The 22,141-nt window shown below is 36.8% G+C and overlaps 4 protein-coding genes across 5 annotated transcripts in view; 2 read left to right on the top strand and 2 right to left on the bottom strand.

Moving 5' to 3' along the window:
* Positions 1–818, bottom strand: part of LOC144660743 (uncharacterized) — a 2,034-nt gene extending 1,216 nt beyond the window's left edge. Inside the window, exons 1-2 of one of the 2 annotated variants that reach the window (XM_078521479.1) lie at positions 693–818; positions 178–337 (exon numbers count right to left, since the gene is read on the bottom strand). In XM_078521479.1, the coding sequence (XP_078377605.1) occupies positions 178–323 (146 nt within the window). In that variant the 5' untranslated portion in view covers positions 324–337; positions 693–818. Of the gene's footprint in view, positions 1–177; positions 546–692 lie in introns of those variants that run through there. The other variant, XM_078521480.1, reaches the window with a different exon arrangement.
* A 2,675-nt stretch (positions 819–3,493) lies between these two features.
* LOC144659130 (uncharacterized) lies at positions 3,494–5,440 on the top strand. The gene is made up of 2 exons (XM_078519576.1): positions 3,494–4,312; positions 4,618–5,440. The coding sequence occupies exons 1-2, from the start codon at positions 4,170–4,172 to the stop codon at positions 4,943–4,945; spliced, it is 471 nt and encodes a 156-aa protein (XP_078375702.1). The 5' UTR covers positions 3,494–4,169; the 3' UTR covers positions 4,946–5,440.
* A 3,750-nt stretch (positions 5,441–9,190) lies between these two features.
* LOC144660345 (uncharacterized) lies at positions 9,191–10,953 on the bottom strand. Its single transcript, XM_078520951.1, has 3 exons — positions 10,768–10,953; positions 9,961–10,339; positions 9,191–9,489 (listed from the first exon to the last, which is right to left on the bottom strand). The coding sequence occupies exons 1-2, from the start codon at positions 10,914–10,916 to the stop codon at positions 9,976–9,978; spliced, it is 513 nt and encodes a 170-aa protein (XP_078377077.1). The 5' UTR covers positions 10,917–10,953; the 3' UTR covers positions 9,191–9,489; positions 9,961–9,975.
* Positions 10,954–17,540: 6,587 nt separating this feature from the next.
* On the top strand, positions 17,541–19,200 carry LOC144659534 (uncharacterized). The gene is made up of 2 exons (XM_078519988.1): positions 17,541–18,283; positions 18,688–19,200. The coding sequence occupies exons 1-2, from the start codon at positions 18,141–18,143 to the stop codon at positions 19,001–19,003; spliced, it is 459 nt and encodes a 152-aa protein (XP_078376114.1). The 5' UTR covers positions 17,541–18,140; the 3' UTR covers positions 19,004–19,200.
* Positions 19,201–22,141: the final 2,941 nt, after the last annotated feature.

Here is a 22,141-nt window from a genome sequence, read left to right as displayed (position 1 = left end):
AACAATTGTGTACGTCGTGCACATGCAATAAACGCACTATGCTCCAGTCGTATTGTTTTCTAATCCACACGCCATATTGTCTTTCTTCACTGTTAATATTGTGATTTAAATTTATTTAAGATGGAGATAAGGAAACTTTATGACCGTCAAGTTGGTTCGTCAAAGCGTTAAACTCACCCTTTTTCTTTCCTCGATACAGGGTAATCCTCAATTCCCTTCAGCTCAGTGTTCGATTGTTCTTCCCTCTCATTCTCCTCGAATGGGACTGACAAACCTGTAGCTAGCATAAAGCCAACTAATGCTAAGAGGGGTAAAGTCTTCATCTCGACGTCGTTTTCTAGAATGATAAAAAGCGAAATTGTGCTTCTTTTATACGTATATGTTTTAGATTTTAAGAGGATTGGTACATGTCTGGAAAGGTCGGGGGATCAATGGCTTGCTTCTCAAAATAAGCACATTAAGTATGATCATTAAAGGAAGGTTAATTACAATACCGAATGCACCCTGTAAATATTGTAATGCGAGATGTTACCAAGAACGTAAAAAAGAAAATCCCAGCATTGAAGCTATATCATTAATTAGTCACCGAGTGCCTCTCTCAGTAAATAGTTTACTCCGCTTAAAGCATCATTTGACATCAATAGATATCAAAATTAATATTTCCCTGACGTTTGCCGTTTTTAAAAGAATACCTTTTGCTAATCCAGAGTGTTTCTCTTCTTTCTTTGAAAATTCTCGAAACTACGCGATAAACAGCTGTGTAATGTTGTCTAAACCTGCTCGTACGTGAACTATCAAGTCTTAATGAAGTCGGAAGAAAAAGGAAAACAATACAATATCCGCGTGTAATGAGAAACAATATCAGAAACAATATCATCAAACCGAAGCCTTCATTTGAAAGTCGAATGTTCCTATCATAACTAGGAAAGAGTATTCTTTTTTGCAAACCAAGAAGGGTGTATAGTGCGAGGCAAATGATGTCTTTAGTTTAGCAGTAGTTCCGTTAAACTCCTATCGCTTTTATTTTAAATCCCTCTTCGAGTTTAATCGAAAGCCTTTTATCCTGGAGCCACTGAGACTGGGATACTTTAAAGCGATATTCTTCTCCTTGTTTATCTTATTTTGCCCTTAATGTTAAGCTGAGATATCCCAAAAACAAAATAATTTCTATGATGCGCGACACTTTAGAATCATAGAAAAGCTCTTCGGACGTACAAACGTTTCGGGCTTAGCCCTTCTTCATTGTGTTCTTGTTCACCACACTAAAACACATAAAAACACCATTCTACATATGCCCTTGCTACCATGTTTGAAATATTTAGTTAAAGTCGTTTCTCTGACTGGCTTTGATATCCATAACAAACTACTATCGCTATCTGTTAACTAACTCTGCTCAATCTATTTCAAAACTATGTTATTAAAGCTTTTTTGATATGTTCTAGTTATTTACGAAGAACTAAATATAGTAACTTCAGTTTAAAATATATCAATAACAAAGTTAAATCTGTTTTTTTATTTTTTTTCGAAACTGTGATAGTTTTTGTATATTGTCGCACATTTCCGATAAAAATAGCATATAAAGAATTATTTCGTTCTTCCGAGAAAATAAACGCTTCGCTACGGAACCACCAAAACTATTTAAAAAAATCATTGCCGGGTTAATGATTTATATACAATCTATTTTTGAATTTTACTATATAAAAATAGGTCAAGTGTATAATATCTGACCACTTTTTGTAACCTGTTTCAATATATCCTTAAAATATATTTAAAATCTGTATACAAGGAAAATTTAGCCTGGATTGGATTTATTTCTTTTAGAATGCCCATTCTACAAAATCAGTTTAAGAAACACAAGACAAAGGCAAACTCTACAGAAAAGATATAAAGTTTCTTTCAAGGACACGGACGGTCGAATGATATATCTACCATTGAACATTACACGATTGGTGGAAGGCTGGTCATTAACTAGATCCGTATTCGCAAAACACTTCACATATTGCTTAGATTAGTAACTTCGGTTTGTGGGATATAAAAAATATATATATATATATGTGAGGAAAACAAAACTATGTTGTATTTAAAGTTCAGTTGTAACTCAGACAGTGACATGTGCGAAACTCTTGATCATACTTACCGCCAAAGGAAACGACTTCCATAAAAAAAGTCTCTCCCAAAGGCCAAAATGAATACGAACATGTTTTAATATCATTTGCGGACACTTAGCGCCTTAGTAACATTTTAGGAACAAAACTTATATCATTCAGGTACACTTAATTTGTGGTGGCCTCAGGTGTTGTCGAAACTATGGATAGAGTATTATAATATTGTTTATGGAACTGCGCGATGTGCAGTGATGAGATGGTATATTTGAACCGTCCTAGGGCAAATAAATGATAAATGCTACATTGTAAATCCTGACCACTGAAAAAAAGTGGCTCGTGTGGGATTCGAACCCACGACCTTCAAGTCTACAAACCATTAATAAAATGGGTTGTTGTCTGAATGAAGTATTATGCCAATTTAAAATCATCTTTTCATCCCCAGTTGTTGTTGGCAATCCCTTAACAGATCGAGGAGAGCACTGCGTACAGTCACTGGCTAACTGCTCGTGTGCTTACATTGATAGACATTAGCTGTGCGCTTAACTTTAACCCTATTCAGACCGGGCTTCTTGGATCTTTTCAGACCGGGGGGGGGGGGGGATTCCCCCCCCCCTCCGTAACTTCCAGAATATTTAGGCAATGACAATGATCTTACAGGATATATAGTATGTCCGAACATCTAACTTTTGGTATACGTCACGTGGGATGACGACGTCACATCACGTGACAATGACATTAGCCGCCATCTTGTATCCGCCATCTTGGATTTTGAAATTTTTTTCAAAACGTCAGAAAACCGCACAAAATTACTGGAAAGTACTCAAAATCAATAAAAGTGTGCTTAAAACCCGTAAAAAGGTGATAATAATTGCATTTAAGTTATTTTTTATTAATAGAAACACGAACATTTTAAATTTGGGAAAACATGCCTGTCAAAATTTCGTTGCCATGGTGACGTCAAGTTCCTGACACAGCAATCGATCCTACCAAATTATTCCCAGATGAGTTTTAGATAAAGTCGGAAAGTTTCGCAGCGTTTGGTTGAATATTGAAAAAGTTATTAGCGTTCAAAGTCAGCGCGGGCACTTTCCGCCCCCCCCCCCCCCCCCCCCCCCCCCCTCCCCCGGTCTGGATAGGGTTAAAGAGGTTTGAAAGTTTATATGACAGATCATTATCGTACTGTTTCCATGCTTGTATTCGTGTCAATGAATTACCATTTTATTACAAAATAATACAACGTCTAGGATTTTTTTTAATCAGTGACATAAAAGAAGCAGTCCTTGATACATGTCGATCTGTACCATGATCTGTACAGTTCCTTATTGAACAAAAGGGACGGTTTTTTTTTTTCTAGAATGGTCTTGTTCATACATTTAGGGCCGGTTTTTCGAAAGCCGGTTAACACTAACCCGGGATTAAAAGTTAATCGAGGATTCACTGTCCCCTTTCTAGAAGTGTTTTTATTGCTTATGCCTTGTGGAGTTTGAGCTAAGTATACGTCAAACCTGGAGGACAAAAAATGTAAGCAGAATACCTCACTGAAAATCTTCCAAACGGTTATCAAAATTTGCGCCATTCCTGGATTAGTGTAATCTTGCCTTAAACAACCCGGCCCTGAAGTATAAGCATCTAAGTCTGCATCTCAGTTGTGAATACTTATACTGCTGAATATCATTTTATATCATCAAAAACAAAAACAAAAACTGGCAAAGACAGGTGTACCTCTCCGTTTATTGTTAACAAAGGATACTCCTCGTATGTTGTTCAATTTTGAAATATTGTGTTTGTGTGTGTTTTTATAGAAAACATTGTATTTCAAAATAAGCGTGTTGCCAGAGTTTCAATATCAATTACACACATAATTCCTGACGATAACAAACGCGGTAAACATTTCGCTGTTTCTAAGATTTCAGTGGTAAATAACCCAGTGCACTTCAGGGAGGAAATCTAAAATAAGAAGGTGTATGGGAGGAAAATATGTTAAATATCAATATTATCCAGAAAAAAGAAGTTTAAAAGGAGCAGCTTACAACGCATTGCACCGTTTGTAAGGAGTTTTCAAGAATGAAGACGCTGCTCTTGTTAACCTTGGTTAGCCTTGTGCTAAATGTTGGTCTAGCACTTCCATTCAGCGACAATGACCTGGACGTGCAAAATAACAACCCGAGGGACATTAAAGAAGACCTCGTAGAAGAAAACCCAGAAAGGTATTTTCTTTATGAAATAACGCTTGAAAGGAATAAACTTATGTGGGAGCAAATTTCAAAATGGTAGCTGCCTCTAAAAACAGGTTTCCTAGCGCGTCGATGATTTGAAGCCGCATTTTTCGAGTTAACTTTTTTTTAAATATATTTTCATGTTATTTTTCCCCTCTTGTTTTTCTTGCGCTGGCCCGTCATATTTATTCAGAGTTTTAATCCATTTATTTTGCTTTTAATTTTGTCGGCTATTTGAGATTGATTAATTTTCATCTGATTCATGTGGTTTACGAAAATTTACCATGTGTTTTCAGTGAACATGACATAAACACTGAAGACGAGGAGTTTGATGAATACGTCTTTGATGATGATGATGATGATGATGATGATGATGATGATGAAGAGGAGGAGGGGGAGGAGGAGGATCATGTTGACAATTTTGATGAAAAGGATGATAAAGATGACGACTCTTCAGGCAGGCAGTTTCGAATAAGACGTTTCATTACAGATGGTCGATTCAGACGCCTTATTCGTCGTATCAGACATCCCGTTCGTCAGCCGAGCACAGTTCCACCCATCACTCCTTTTCGTCGTCTTCGAATTGTCCTGCGTCGCCTCCGAGTTCGTCGCCCGCGCGGTTAGCCTGTTGAAATGGCTAAGGATGTACTGAGTTCGTTGAGTTGAAAAAACCCGAGGGAAAAGGTTGAACTAAAAATGTTACGATGATTGAACTGCTTAAAGAGACACGGAAGCTTACACGGAAAAAAAATTACTTGATATCTGGAAGTCATGCATCGAAATGTATTTTAATTAAGGCTTGAAACTTGGATAGTTAGCTATCGGGCACCTACTAGCCCACTCTGTTAGTACGTGGAAAAAAAAAACTATGTAAAAAAATTCCCCTAAGGTTGTTTAAACCTCAAAACGACATGAATTTGTTTATTGAAAATCTGATGACTCTTAAGGTCTCCGCACACGTGGGGATAAGACGCAGGGACATGTCGCAGTAACATTTAGCAGCAACAAAATCATGTGTTGATCACACTGACGGAGCATGTAGCAGGGACTTGTAGCGGGGACATGTAGCAGCAACAAAAACAAAATGTTTTATACACAGATAACTGTGGCCGGACATGCCCCAGGACATGGCACTTCCCCTTGTGTGTGCAAATAATTTTTGGCACGTGCAACACGAATTCCTGCAACATTTTGTCCCTGTGACATGTTGTACGAGGTTCAACGAGTTGAATTCCGCGCAACATGTCGTAGGGACAAAACAGCTTCAAAGTTCGTGTTGCGCGTGCCAAAAATAATCAGCACATAGGAGTGGACGTGTCGCTGCGACATGTCCCTGGAACATGTCCCGCTACATTTTCGTACGTATGTACATATTGTGATTTTGTTGCTGCTACATGACCCCGCTACACGTTCCCTAAGTGTGAACAACGCATGATTTTGTCGCTGCTACATGTCGCTGCGACGTGTCCCCAAGTTTATTTACCTATGCATTACCCCTGGAGACCAGTGGAAATACAAACTAATTATACATGCTGTTTCAAACAGACTCTGACCAGGACAACAGAGGGTTGACGAATATTTAGTTTCTTATATTTTTTATAACATCATTTTCATGATGTTTTTATAATATCATTTTCATTTCTTATATTTTTTATTAACATCGTCATTTTGGAATGGCGACATAAGTCCTTTTCTTTCATCGCCGCCAGGATCTGGAACTCAATACCACCATTTGTAAGGGACGCTAGCGATCTTTTAACTTTTAAACGATTACTAGGTCAATATTTTAGGTTTTAATATTTTAAAATATTTTTGTTTACATTTCCTAACCAATTCAGTATCGTACTAATCTGTGCCAAGCAATCAGATAATAACAGAAATTTGCCTTAATTTTGATCTCCCATACCAAGACCTTAGAGTATAAACCGCTAATAAAACAAAAAACACTTGATAATAATTATCTGAGGTTATACACCTTGCAGTATTAACGTACTAACGAACTTGATAACAAACTCCATGTCGTACTAAGGATTTTTACTGATCAACATAGAAAATAAGTTCACAAGGGTTTGTTCCCAAAACGTTTTTTACTGTACAGAGGGTCTGTATATTGACCTGTAACTTGTATACCGTATTGAAAAATTCAGAACGAACCGACTTCTGCCCGCTACCATGATATCATGTTGAAAACTTAGCTCGTTCGAAACCGTAGCAAAATCGTTAGAGACATACAAGATACAGCCGTTTACTGGCAGTCTTTGAAAATCCTGAATTTCGTCAAAATGAGCCAAAATAAAGTTTTAAAATTTCCTTTATCAATATGGTTCTTATCTTTTTATTCAATTCTATGAACTGCTTTTATGCAGTACTGTCCACAAAGATTTCAATTTCCTCAAAGTTTCGGGACAAATGGTACAAAATATTTCGTGCAGAATGTAATTTGATTAAGCGAATGTTTTCACGTCTATAAATACTTCAAGCAGTGAATTAAAAACCGTTTTGTTTTCATCGATGAGAACCACTTTCAAATAGTTAATGCATAAAAAAATAACAATCAGATCAGAATACAATAATTATTAATGTAAGGTCTCGCTATTATGTCTCGGCAGAGATACTTCTTTTTTGCAAGTTAAAATGTATGCAAATTTCGTGTGAAATGTAATTCGATTCCATTGTCTTGTTTACAAACTCTTTCTTAAGAAAGTTGTATTTTCGTGAATAAAACCCATTGGCCTGTTTTGTTTTCCTGATCATGTTTGTCTGTGATTTTTACAAAACATGTGGTCTTTTTTTCGGAACTTTAAGTTGTACAAAAATTCCTATTTTGAACACAGATGTCACTTCCGGAATTTCTCATCTAAAATTCAATTGGTATTTAATTATAATTATTCGAAGTTTTCATTTTCAAGTCATCTTTTCATTTGATAGCTTTACTGATCTCGTAAAAAATTCCATTCAAGTTCACACAAATACTGTACATTGCCAATGTTTTGCTGACGTCTTGAGAAGTGTCTTACTAACGTCACTAGTGAAATCTAAAATATATCCAAACCAAGTTGTGCAAACATTCTACTCTTTGTGACAGGCGACTTTGACGCCCAACTGTGCGGAAATGAAAATCGACATACTTCTTGCTAAATATATAAAAAAATAGTTTTAAAGTGGAGTCCGCCTCAAAAAAATGTACCGCCAGATCACACTGCTATTTGTAAAAACCAGCAAAGCGTCTAGTTTCCAAGTTTCCCACAAAAACATTGCGTGACATGAATGACGTTACCCCTTTTATTTACAAAAATAGCTTCAACTTGTCAAAGCAACTACAGTTTCACAATGGTGATTATTAGTACTTTACCCCTTAAGCTTTTTTCTCTGTCCTCCCGCCGAAGCAAAGAAGAGAACCAGATTACAGATTAGCCCAAAAGTCGACCTACAACGATTTACTGTCAAAACTGAAATGAACCCGATTGGCCCAGGCTATCCCCGTCATTTTTAGCCGACAGGAGACTATCGTCTAGGACGACCAAAGGGTAAACTATAAATCGGCCACGCCCGATTAATAAATATTAAGTAGGACTTAATAATTAAGACTAAAGTTCGAGTTTAGCCCTCATGAATGGCTTTGTCTGAAGATGGCAAACAGTCTATGTTCATCAAACGTTAAAATTACACTGTTTGTGGATGGTACAACGACGCCTTGATAATACTGTGGTCATTGAAATATAACTAAAAAGCCTATTTTCTTGTGTCGGTACAAGGAAATTTAATGCTCGGTTGTAACTATGCGATGGACTGGCATCCCATCCAGGGTTAGGTAGAAACACTCCTAGTTGCTTCATGCTTCGCGTACGGTAAGCGGGATAAGTTTCCGCTTGATGGCAGGCTCGTACCGTATGTATTCGATTAAGCGCCCTGGGCGCTTATTAAATCTTTGTAGCTTATTAGAGGTGGCGCTTATTTGAGGCTGAGCGCTTATTAAATTTTTAGCAAGTAGTAAGTTTATTTTGCAACGAAACATATAACAAAACGTGCATATGTACAAAATCAAACTTTTAACGTTGTTCATTGAAAGTTTCTGTAAAATACTAAAAAAATCTCGTTTTGGGTCATGTTGACAAAAGTAGTATTAAAAGGCTTTTCCGAAGATTAATTGTCACTATGGGGTCAATACTGTTCTTGTATATTCAGTTTTTTTTAGAGGAGTGGGGCGGGGTGGGCGCTTATTCGAGGCTGGGCGCTTATTTGAGGGGTTGGGCGCTTAATCGAATAAATACGTATAAATAGTATGTTTTTTTCTTTATTTTCCTTTACTTTTGTGTGGTTTTCTATTTTTTGTGAGGGGGGGGGGGGGGGTGGGTGTTTGGTGGTAATTTATCCACCACTGCCACCACATAGAAGAACATAAAAAAAATATATTGTCTGACCAAACAATTATATTAATATGACTTTCGAATTTCAATGTTATGAGTTACATTCTCTCAAACGAAATTTGGTTTTCTTCCGCTTAGGATTTTCATTATTGCCATAAAGCGCCTCGGGAATCAAGAGCTTTTTTAGTCACGGAAATGAATGCAACACATCATACAGTTGGCGGATCCAGACCCTGGGGGGTAATCCAGACCCTGGCATAAGGGGGTGAGGGTTGGGGGGGGGGGGATTGCGAAAATCATCTCCCTCGACAATTCGGGCCTAAGTTTAAAATAAGGTGGAGGCTCGGGAGGGGGGGGAGGCTAGTCTCTCGCTTAGATCTGCCATTGTCATGTGCAGGGTGTATCCGGCTTAGGCCACGATTATTGAAATTATTTTCCAAGTGTGGATACGATTTTGTCAGCTGAATATGTTACCAAAAATCAAACATGGGCAAACTCTAACTTAACTGCAACACATTTGATTTATTGCTTATTCATTTGCACCTTACATTAGCTTTTACAACAGCGTTTACGTATATTAAATATGTACAGTTACAATAGAATCCACGGTCAAGGAAAAGTAAATTCTGTATGGAAGAGCTTGGTTTGAGGTAGGTAATTAGATTTCAGTTCGACTATGTACTAGACGATAAATTTAAGATTGAGTGGTACAATTGTATTTTAAACGACAGTTAGCATAGCACATGTAAATATGAAGTTCTCTGCCTTTGGATCGGATTTCCTTGAAGACGACAGGTACAGCTGTAGAAAAAACAACAAATCATACTTCATTCAGTGTTACTAAGAGAAAAAAGGAGGAGAAGTATTCTGAGATATTTTGCGAAGTAATTTGTTCTCTCGGCATTAAAAAGTGAAATATGCCATATTTTAATTTAAATTTCTAACGAAAACAAAGAGCCAAAACACCATGTAGAACCAAATGTGAGAAAAAAAATTGCACTTTAAGACATAATACAGAAGAACAAAAAACAGTAGCAGCATCAAATTACATACTTATAGTATGTAATGTGTGGTTAAACGTAATGCAACTGCCTTGACAACTGTCGATACCCGTCCTTTACCTTAATCGTTCATTGGCTATGATTGTATTTTTGAACGAAACCGAGCGATTCAAGAATTAAAGCCACAGACTTCTGGCCTCTTTTTACGGGCTTTAACAATTGTCACGCAGCATGTGTGCTTTATTTTTATTTATTTTTTTATTTAACTTACCAAGGTTTTCATTTGTTAGCCGAAAATTCGACGAACGCGCCGAGCTGCTTTCCTGAAACGTCTAACTGCGCGTCGGACGGGACGAGTTATACGACGAGCTGTGCGACGAATCTTACGTCCCACACGTCTAACCTTACGAGCTACTTTGCGTCCAACACGTTTGATGCCACGCGCTATGCGTCTAAAGCGAATTTTCGGGTCTGAAGACTTTTCTACTGCGGTGCCCTCATCTTCATTGGTTTCGTCTTCATCATTGTCATCAGTGATTTCGTCTTCATCATCATCAGCGAATTCGTCTTCATCGAGATCGCTGTCTTCGTCGTTAAAGTCTTCTTCATCAAACTGTTCATCTTCGTCTTCCGTTTCAATGCCGTTGTCACTGAAATCATGGTATATATTGTGATATGATATACATCAAAAGTGAGCGTAAAAGGATTTCAACAACAAAACAAGTATGCTGTATAACTAAAAGTTAAAATGAGTTTTCCTCAACACAGATTAAAAATGTGCCAGTTTTGCTTTTACTGACATTTTTACTACAATCACAACATAGTTTTGCTGAGGCAGTACCAATTAAGTTGTTTTGCGATATCCAGAACCACGTGCAGGGCGTGAGAATTCTTCAATTAAAATAACATAGTGTGTTCTTTCTTATCGTTACTGCTGAATTTTATAAAGACTGTTCCAACCAGCAAAAGGAAACCTCGTATTCAGAAAATAGAACATGATTGTGGCCCCAATAAAGCATGCATAAAAGTTTTCTTTATAAACTCGACCAGTTCAAGACATTTGCTATTATCAACTTACCTTTTCCGATTCTCTGGTTCAAAGTCATCTTCAAAGTCAGCTGCAATGTCCTTCAGCTCATCGTTTTGCCCTTCGTCGTCGCTGAATGGAAGAGCAAAGCCCACAGATAGCACGAAGCCAACTACTGCCAAAAGGACAAGTGTCTTCATTGTTTGCAACTTGTTGCAACTGATGGATTATGCGAAAAAAGTTCTTCTTTTAAACATATCTTGTTGACTGATGTTGGAATAGGGTTTTCTTCCAAGCTTTAATATTTGTCGATATTTTAACATCGATTTACTTATCTAATGTAGGAGGGCAATATGCAATGTACAATATTTATCACAAATGGTGTCGTCAACTGCTGAATAAGTAGATAAACATGCAAAAAATTACTTGACATTAAAAAGCTTCTTTGTTCATTTAATTTGCAAATATTATTTCCATTTCTGTTTGTTCTGTTAGTGAGTTTATACTAAAATACAGGTATCGCACAATCAAGTTATATTATCGGCTTGTGAAAAGCGGTGAGAGCCGGAAGACCTTCTTCAGTATGAAAATAAGGATGTCATCTCGTGCAGAATACTGTATTTATTTTAGGACTAGTTACCAAAAATAAGGTCACCCATTGGCAAGGGTATGATATTGTATATTTTGTCATATTATACGATGTTTTAATAACATAGAAGCGTAAGGTTGACGTTTTCCATTTCTATTACAAAGCACTTACCGGAAGTGTAGCAAGACAATATTATTTTTGTAATGAGGCAGCTAAAGATTGTAATGAAAATGATTTTAAGCCGTGTTAGCGTCAATGGACGGCACACAGTTCAGTAAACAATAAAAGCAACACGTTAAGGGCCTGCGCGGTTCATCAGTGTGGGAAATAACTCAAATATAAAACTGGAATTCAATATACATACTTAAGCCTTAAGTGAGCAAAAAAGTGGGCAACATAAGTCATACTTTACGTGCATCGTGATTGTTCACCTTATTATTGAATCAAAACGAATGGAAGTTCAGCACGACTTAATTAAAATTAGAATTTATTTCGAGTTCAACCCTCGTTTATGGCTCTGAGACAAGATAGTCGCATAATCTATGTTCAACAAGTTTTAAACAAAATTAAAGCTAGCTTTGATGACACAAAGACGCCTAGATGATGTTGTGGTTAGCAAATGTATACAGGACCTATCCTCTAGTGTAGATTTTAATATACAATACGAACTGGCACGAAAAAAATTCCCTCCAGTTTATTCCTTTATTTCTTTACTGTCTTACAATCAACTGTAAAAAAAAAAAAAACTTAAAACAGGAATAATAACAGAGTATTGCAGAATGAAAGATACAGACATTTAACGACTTTCAGTCCTAGTTTATCTTTCTAGTTTGTTGACTGTCTTTCGTGATATTATATTTATTTATATTTTCACGTATATTACTAACCTCTTATCTTTCCCCCGCATTCGAAAGAGACCAGCTCAGTGAGATTTGCCGACAGAATAATTATTTAAACTCTTGCGTGAGAACATTCCATTTTATTGAGCAGTTCTTCGAGCTTTCGTTGTAAATATGCATGTACATTTTGTTTCTATTTTTGTTGTAGTACAGGATCGTGAATTACTCCTCTGCAAATTAAAAGAGCACAAGTACTGACAAGGGGCGATATTTTTAATTATTTATCCCCTCTGTATCTCAATTTCAAATAAGAGCTCATTTCGGGCTCCACAACAATGCAAGTGTACTGTATCTGCACATTCTTACGATTTCAAGCACGACGACATGCAAATAACAAATTAGAAACCACATGCCAATAAAAATAAATCCTTTAAAACAAACAATAGAGTCAATGGGCAAATAATTTTAAATAGGTTTTCCGCAAAGTCATGAAGCCGTTTACGTGATAGGCTAATCTACACGGGACGATTTTTCAGCTCGTTTAGTTAGTCTGGTTTCAGCTGAAGTACGCACACATCATTTCTTTTTGCGTCAATTCCTTTACTAGTTGCGTTTTCGTTAAAAAACATGGATCCTACAAGAGAAAGTATTGCAGCGGACAGATTCTTTTTCCAAATCGATTGGAGTTACGCACGCATTGGATCGCCATTTACGCGTGTTCATTTGCTTCCCGAATGTTGTGACCGACAAGTCGTATGATTACACGCAACTGGGCTTGGGTAGATTTCGCTGGCAGAATTTTCAAGTTAAACAAGCCATTTCCCGCCGTTTGCAGCAACAAAATAATAGGATTCGATCGGAAAACAGCAGAAACCAGTAATCAAGATTGTCACAGTAATTGCCTGGCAGAATACGCCAATTTGGCGTATAATCAATAACTACACCGTACAACTTCCTATTTCATGAAACTTTTCCAGCAACTTTGTTTACCTCACGTTTTACTCTTAGATTGAATGGCGCAAAAAACTGGGATGCACCTGCCTTTATTTTATAGTAGACGACTGGCGAAATCTTAGAGGCGCTTAAAAGTTTTTTTTTTTTATTATGAGAACATAACGCCCTTTTTCCACGGCGCATGCTTGCAGATACCGCGAAAGTAACTTGAGTAGGATCATGTCATGGCCAATTTGTTTTAATATTTGATAAAATAATTAGAGTTACCAATCTGACACAGATGATCAGGCAATGACGCAGATCTTTGACGACGATTTACCACGTACCCAGATAAACACCCACATGCCACTGTAAAGCTAGCGATCAATACGAGAACAACGATAGGATGTAAAAAACTTAAGATTCTAAAAAAGGAGCTTTTCCCTGAAAATATTGGAGTGAGTCTGATTTTAGCATTTCAAGTACAGTTCGAGGAAGAGGAGACAAAATCACAAGATCACCAGACTAAGATCGCAAACGCATCCTAAGTGAAGTCCTTTTGATGTTGCCATACAAGTTGTAAATGTAACTTCAGGCAAAAATGACATCAAATCTCACAGATGGGAATCCTTTCTTTTTTACTTTCGTGAGCCAGGCCACCAGATTTAGACTGACTTACTAAGAATTTTCTCAAGAACGTGAAGTTGCTCGATTGTTTAAATACCGTTCTATTAAGGTTGCTGGGACACGAAAGACATATAATTCTGTCGAATTATTTCCTTTAAAATAGATAATCTCCTAATATTTATCTTATTGCTTCGCGCATTTTATTGTTGTGTTGTTTTTCTTATAAAAATAGATCTCATTAGAAAAGGAGTTTAAATATTTATATAATAAATATTGATAAGTCATTCTGGTCACAAGAGAACATGACTCTGTGTATGCTAATTCAATAACAAATCGCTCCTACAAAGGTTAACATGCACAATACTATGTTTTAATATCCTTTGCGACCACTATGCTTCGTCCAAATATTTTAAGAACAGAACGTGTGTCATTCAGCTACACTTGTTGCTCCAGGTTTTGTTTGAATTTGAATAATTTAAATTATGGTTAGAATGCTATAATATTGTGCACTGAACGGCGTGATGTGCAGTTTGGAAAATGAGATGAATTGTTGATCGAATATTGATATTAGGCTAAATGGACATTTCCTTAGTGGACACATTATTTCGGGGTAGAAAGATTTTCCCCTTCAGTTTGTGTTAGAAAGCCCTTATTATATATATAACAGATCGGGGAGAGCAATCGAGAAAGGTACTGAGAGTCTGTGTACAGTCACTGGTTAAGTTCCCGCGGGCTACCATGAACAGATATTACCGAAATGTACACATTTTAAGCAACACATTTCAAAGGTTTGCATGACATTCCATAACCGTATTGTATTCGTGCTTGTATTCTTGCCAATGAATTAACATTTTATCACAAAATAACTACCAACGACTATTTTTTTTTATTTTTTTTTGTGACAAAAATGAAGTAACCCTTGCTGCTTGTAAATCTTGTGCAGTTCCCTATTGATAAGAAAATGTTTTGCTAGAATGTTCTTTATATAATACTGCCACATTCAAGAGTATTTATATTTAAGCCTCGACGCAGTGTGCAAACTGTTTCTGTGTTTTCAAACCCAACAATCTTCATAATTTTCAAAATGAAAATAATGCGCACTTATAAGTGATGTATACACTGTCCAACGAAATTCACTTTTGTTCCGCTTAGTCTGTTTACCACTGTCATAAAGCGCCTAGTTAAACTACAGCCATTTTTGATACAACTTGTCACCAACAATGAAACAAAAATGTGGGATGCGGGATTTTCGTGAAAAAAGGAGCGGGGATGCGGGATCAGGACCCTCCACTTCCAGACCGTCACCCTGTTGTCAGAGGAATGATCGCGACACGCCATGTGCAGTGTGCTGGTCATGATTATTGAATTATATCCCAAGGGTGAGAAACTTCTTGGCAGCTGCAACTGCTGCTCAATAGGTTACCAAAATTCAGCCAATGGCGGAGAGCAACAAACAAAGCAAACTCCATCTTATGCAACATCTGTGATTTATTTTAATTGAGTTTCGGGCTTAGCCCTTCTTCATTGTGTTCTTGTTCACCACACTAAAACACATAAAAACACCATTCTACATATGCCCTTGCTACCATGTTTGAAATATTTAGTTAAAGTCGTTTCTCTGACTGGCTTTGATATCCATAACAAACTACTATCGCTATCTGTTAACTAACTCTGCTCAATCTATTTCAAAACTATGTTATTAAAGCTTTTTTGATATGTTCTAGTTATTTACGAAGAACTAAATATAGTAACTTCAGTTTAAAATATATCAATAACAAAGTTAAATCTGTTTTTTTATTTTCGAAACTGTGATAGTTTTTGTATATTGTCGCACATTTCCGATAAAAATAGCATATAAAGAATTATTTCGTTCTTCCGAGAAAATAAACGCTTCGCTACGGAACCACCAAAACTATTTAAAAAAATCATTGCCGGGTTAATGATTTATATACAATCTATTTTTGAATTTTACTATATAAAAATAGGTCAAGTGTATAATATCTGACCACTTTTTGTAACCTGTTTCAATATATCCTTAAAATATATTTAAAATCTGTATACAAGGAAAATTTAGCCTGGATTGGATTTATTTCTTTTAGAATGCCCATTCTACAAAATCAGTTTAAGAAACACAAGACAAAGGCAAACTCTACAGAAAAGATATAAAGTTTCTTTCAAGGACACGGACGGTCGAATGATATATCTACCATTGAACATTACACGATTGGTGGAAGGTTGGTCATTAACTAGATCCGTATTCGCAAAACACTTCACATATTGCTTAGATTAGTAACTTCGGTTTGTGGGATATATATATATATATATATATATATATGTGAGGAAAACAAAACTATGTTGTATTTAAAGTTCAGTTGTAACTCAGATAGTGACATGTGCGAAACTCTTGATCATACTTACCGCCAAAGGAAACGACTTCCATAAAAAAAGTCTCTCCCAAAGGCCAAAATGAATACGAACATGTTTTAATATCATTTGCGGACACTTAGCGCCTTAGTAACATTTTAGGAACAAAACTTATATCATTCAGGTACACTTAATTTGTGGTGGCCTCAGGTGTTGTCGAAACTATGGATAGAGTATTATAATATTGTTTATGGAACTGCGCGATGTGCAGTGATGAGATGGTATATTTGAACCGTCCTAGGGCAAATAAATGATAAATGCTACATTGTAAATCCTGACCACTGAAAAAAAGTGGCTCGTGTGGGATTCGAACCCACGACCTTCAAGTCTACAAACCATTAATAAAATGGGTTGTTGTCTGAATGAAGTATTATGCCAATTTAAAATCATCTTTTCATCCCCAGTTGTTGTTGGCAATCCCTTAACAGATCGAGGAGAGCACTGCGTACAGTCACTGGCTAACTGCTCGTGTGCTTACATTGATAGACATTAGCTGTGCGCTTAACTTTAACCCTATTCAGACCGGGCTTCTTGGATCTTTTCAGACCGGGGGGGGGGGGGATTCCCCCCCCCCCTCCGTAACTTCCAGAATATTTAGGCAATGACAATGATCTTACAGGATATATAGTATGTCCGAACATCTAACTTTTGGTATACGTCACGTGGGATGACGACGTCACATCACGTGACAATGACATTAGCCGCCATCTTGTATCCGCCATCTTGGATTTTGAAATTTTTTCAAAACGTCAGAAAACCGCACAAAATTACTGGAAAGTACTCAAAATCAATAAAAGTGTGCTTAAAACCCGTAAAAAGGTGATAATAATTGCATTTAAGTTATTTTTTATTAATAGAAACACGAACATTTTAAATTTGGGAAAACATGCCTGTCAAAATTTCGTTGCCATGGTGACGTCAAGTTCCTGACACAGCAATCGATCCTACCAAATTATTCCCAGATGAGTTTTAGATAAAGTCGGAAAGTTTCGCAGCGTTTGGTTGAATATTGAAAAAGTTATTAGCGTTCAAAGTCAGCGCGGGCACTTTCTGCCCCCCCCCCCCTCCCCCCGGTCTGGATAGGGTTAAAGAGGTTTGAAAGTTTATATGACAGATCATTATCGTACTGTTTCCATGCTTGTATTCGTGTCAATGAATTACCATTTTATTACAAAATAATACAACGTCTAGGATTTTTTTTAATCAGTGACATAAAAGAAGCAGTCCTTGATACATGTCGATCTGTACCATGATCTGTACAGTTCCTTATTGAACAAAAGGGACGGTTTTTTTTTTTTCTAGAATGGTCTTGTTCATACATTTAGGGCCGGTTTTTCGAAAGCCGGTTAACACTAACCCGGGATTAAAAGTTAATCGAGGATTCACTGTCCCCTTTCTAGAAGTGTTTTTATTGCTTATGCCTTGTGGAGTTTGAGCTAAGTATACGTCAAACCTGGAGGACAAAAAATGTAAGCAGAATACCTCACTGAAAATCTTCCAAACGGTTATCAAAATTTGCGCCATTCCTGGATTAGTGTAATCTTGCCTTAAACAACCCGGCCCTGAAGTATAAGCATCTAAGTCTGCATCTCAGTTGTGAATACTTATACTGCTGAATATCATTTTATATCATCAAAAACAAAAACAAAAACTGGCAAAGACAGGTGTACCTCTCCGTTTATTGTTAACAAAGGATACTCCTCGTATGTTGTTCAATTTTGAAATATTGTGTTTGTGTGTGTTTTTATAGAAAACATTGTATTTCAAAATAAGCGTGTTGCCAGAGTTTCAATATCAATTACACACATAATTCCTGACGATAACAAACGCGGTAAACATTTCGCTGTTTCTAAGATTTCAGTGGTAAATAACCCAGTGCACTTCAGGGAGGAAATCTAAAATAAGAAGGTGTATGGGAGGAAAATATGTTAAATATCAATATTATCCAGAAAAAAGAAGTTTAAAAGGAGCAGCTTACAACGCATTGCACCGTTTGTAAGGAGTTTTCAAGAATGAAGACGCTGCTCTTGTTAACCTTGGTTAGCCTTGTGCTAAATGTTGGTCTAGCACTTCCATTCAGCGACAATGACCTGGACGTGCAAAATAACAACCCGAGGGACATTAAAGAAGACCTCGTAGAAGAAAACCCAGAAAGGTATTTTCTTTATGAAATAACGCTTGAAAGGAATAAACTTATGTGGGAGCAAATTTCAAAATGGTAGCTGCCTCTAAAAACAGGTTTCCTAGCGCGTCGATGATTTGAAGCCGCATTTTTCGAGTTAACTTTTTTTTTAAATATATTTTCATGTTATTTTTCCCCTCTTGTTTTTCTTGCGCTGGCCCGTCATATTTATTCAGAGTTTTAATCCATTTATTTTGCTTTTAATTTTGTCGGCTATTTGAGATTGATTAATTTTCATCTGATTCATGTGCGCTGGCCCGTCATATTTATTCAGAGTTTTAATCCATTTATTTTGCTTTTAATTTTGTCGGCTATTTGAGATTGATTAATTTTCATCTGATTCATGTGGTTTACGAAAATTTACCATGTGTTTTCAGTGAACATGACATAAACACTGAAGACGAGGAGTTTGATGAATACGTCTTTGATGATGATGATGATGATGATGATGATGATGATGATGAGGAGGAGGAGGATCATGTTGACAATTTTGATGAAAAGGATGATAAAGATGACGACTCTTCAGGCAGGCAGTTTCGAATAAGACGTTTCATTACAGATGGTCGATTCAGACGCCTTATTCGTCGTATCAGACATCCCGTTCGTCAGCCGAGCACAGTTCCACCCATCACTCCTTTTCGTCGTCTTCGAATTGTCCTGCGTCGCCTCCGAGTTCGTCGCCCGCGCGGTTAGCCTGTTGAAATGGCTAAGGATGTACTGAGTTCGTTGAGTTGAAAAAACCCGAGGGAAAAGGTTGAACTAAAAATGTTACGATGATTGAACTGCTTAAAGAGACACGGAAGCTTACACGGAAAAAAAATTACTTGATATCTGGAAGTCATGCATCGAAATGTATTTTAATTAAGGCTTGAAACTTGGATAGTTAGCTATCGGGCACCTACTAGCCCACTCTGTTAGTACGTGGAAAAAAAAAACTATGTAAAAAAATTCCCCCTAAGGTTGTTTAAACCTCAAAACGACATGAATTTGTTTATTGAAAATCTGATGACTCTTAAGGTCTCCGCACACGTGGGGATAAGACGCAGGGACATGTCGCAGTAACATTTAGCAGCAACAAAATCATGTGTTGATCACACTGACGGAGCATGTAGCAGGGACTTGTAGCGGGGACATGTAGCAGCAACAAAAACAAAATGTTTTATACACAGATAACTGTGGCCGGACATGCCCCAGGACATGGCACTTCCCCTTGTGTGTGCAAATAATTTTTGGCACGTGCAACACGAATTCCTGCAACATTTTGTCCCTGTGACATGTTGTACGAGGTTCAACGAGTTGAATTCCGCGCAACATGTCGTAGGGACAAAACAGCTTCAAAGTTCGTGTTGCGCGTGCCAAAAATAATCAGCACATAGGAGTGGACGTGTCGCTGCGACATGTCCCTGGAACATGTCCCGCTACATTTTCGTACGTATGTACATATTGTGATTTTGTTGCTGCTACATGACCCCGCTACACGTTCCCTAAGTGTGAACAACGCATGATTTTGTCGCTGCTACATGTCGCTGCGACGTGTCCCCAAGTTTATTTACCTATGCATTACCCCTGGAGACCAGTGGAAATACAAACTAATTATACATGCTGTTTCAAACAGACTCTGACCAGGACAACAGAGGGTTGACGAATATTTAGTTTCTTATATTTTTTATAACATCATTTTCATGATGTTTTTATAATATCATTTTCATTTCTTATATTTTTTATTAACATCGTCATTTTGGAATGGCGACATAAGTCCTTTTCTTTCATCGCCGCCAGGATCTGGAACTCAATACCACCATTTGTAAGGGACGCTAGCGATCTTTTAACTTTTAAACGATTACTAGGTCAATATTTTAGGTTTTAATATTTTAAAATATTTTTGTTTACATTTCCTAACCAATTCAGTATCGTACTAATCTGTGCCAAGCAATCAGATAATAACAGAAATTTGCCTTAATTTTGATCTCCCATACCAAGACCTTAGAGTATAAACCGCTAATAAAACAAAAAACACTTGATAATAATTATCTGAGGTTATACACCTTGCAGTATTAACGTACTAACGAACTTGATAACAAACTCCATGTCGTACTAAGGATTTTTACTGATCAACATAGAAAATAAGTTCACAAGGGTTTGTTCCCAAAACGTTTTTTACTGTACAGAGGGTCTGTATATTGACCTGTAACTTGTATACCGTATTGAAAAATTCAGAACGAACCGACTTCTGCCCGCTACCATGATATCATGTTGAAAACTTAGCTCGTTCGAAACCGTAGCAAAATCGTTAGAGACATACAAGATACAGCCGTTTACTGGCAGTCTTTGAAAATCCTGAATTTCGTCAAAATGAGCCAAAATAAAGTTTTAAAATTTCCTTTATCAATATGGTTCTTATCTTTTTATTCAATTCTATGAACTGCTTTTATGCAGTACTGTCCACAAAGATTTCAATTTCCTCAAAGTTTCGGGACAAATGGTACAAAATATTTCGTGCAGAATGTAATTTGATTAAGCGAATGTTTTCACGTCTATAAATACTTCAAGCAGTGAATTAAAAACCGTTTTGTTTTCATCGATGAGAACCACTTTCAAATAGTTAATGCATAAAAAAATAACAATCAGATCAGAATACAATAATTATTAATGTAAGGTCTCGCTATTATGTCTCGGCAGAGATACTTCTTTTTTGCAAGTTAAAATGTATGCAAATTTCGTGTGAAATGTAATTCGATTCCATTGTCTTGTTTACAAACTCTTTCTTAAGAAAGTTGTATTTTCGTGAATAAAACCCATTGGCCTGTTTTGTTTTCCTGATCATGTTTGTCTGTGATTTTTACAAAACATGTGGTCTTTTTTTCGGAACTTTAAGTTGTACAAAAATTCCTATTTTGAACACAGATGTCACTTCCGGAATTTCTCATCTAAAATTCAATTGGTATTTAATTATAATTATTCGAAGTTTTCATTTTCAAGTCATCTTTTCATTTGATAGCTTTACTGATCTCGTAAAAAATTCCATTCAAGTTCACACAAATACTGTACATTGCCAATGTTTTGCTGACGTCTTGAGAAGTGTCTTACTAACGTCACTAGTGAAATCTAAAATATATCCAAACCAAGTTGTGCAAACATTCTACTCTTTGTGACAGGCGACTTTGACGCCCAACTGTGCGGAAATGAAAATCGACATACTTCTTGCTAAATATATAAAAAAATAGTTTTAAAGTGGAGTCCGCCTCAAAAAAATGTACCGCCAGATCACACTGCTATTTGTAAAAACCAGCAAAGCGTCTAGTTTCCAAGTTTCCCACAAAAACATTGCGTGACATGAATGACGTTACCCCTTTTATTTACAAAAATAGCTTCAACTTGTCAAAGCAACTACAGTTTCACAATGGTGATTATTAGTACTTTACCCCTTAAGCTTTTTTCTCTGTCCTCCCGCCGAAGCAAAGAAGAGAACCAGATTACAGATTAGCCCAAAAGTCGACCTACAACGATTTACTGTCAAAACTGAAATGAACCCGATTGGCCCAGGCTATCCCCGTCATTTTTAGCCGACAGGAGACTATCGTCTAGGACGACCAAAGGGTAAACTATAAATCGGCCACGCCCGATTAATAAATATTAAGTAGGACTTAATAATTAAGACTAAAGTTCGAGTTTAGCCCTCATGAATGGCTTTGTCTGAAGATGGCAAACAGTCTATGTTCATCAAACGTTAAAATTACACTGTTTGTGGATGGTACAACGACGCCTTGATAATACTGTGGTCATTGAAATATAACTAACAAGCAGCTATTTCAAAAAGAAATAGTGTTTCGT

The sequence above is a fragment of the Oculina patagonica genome, chromosome 7, assembly GCF_052425735.1.
Source record: "Oculina patagonica isolate OP01 chromosome 7, crgOcupat, whole genome shotgun sequence".
NCBI lineage: Eukaryota > Metazoa > Cnidaria > Anthozoa > Scleractinia > Oculinidae > Oculina > Oculina patagonica.
The sequence above is the reverse complement of the archived record's forward strand: the minus strand, read 5'-3'. Positions and strand labels throughout refer to the sequence as shown.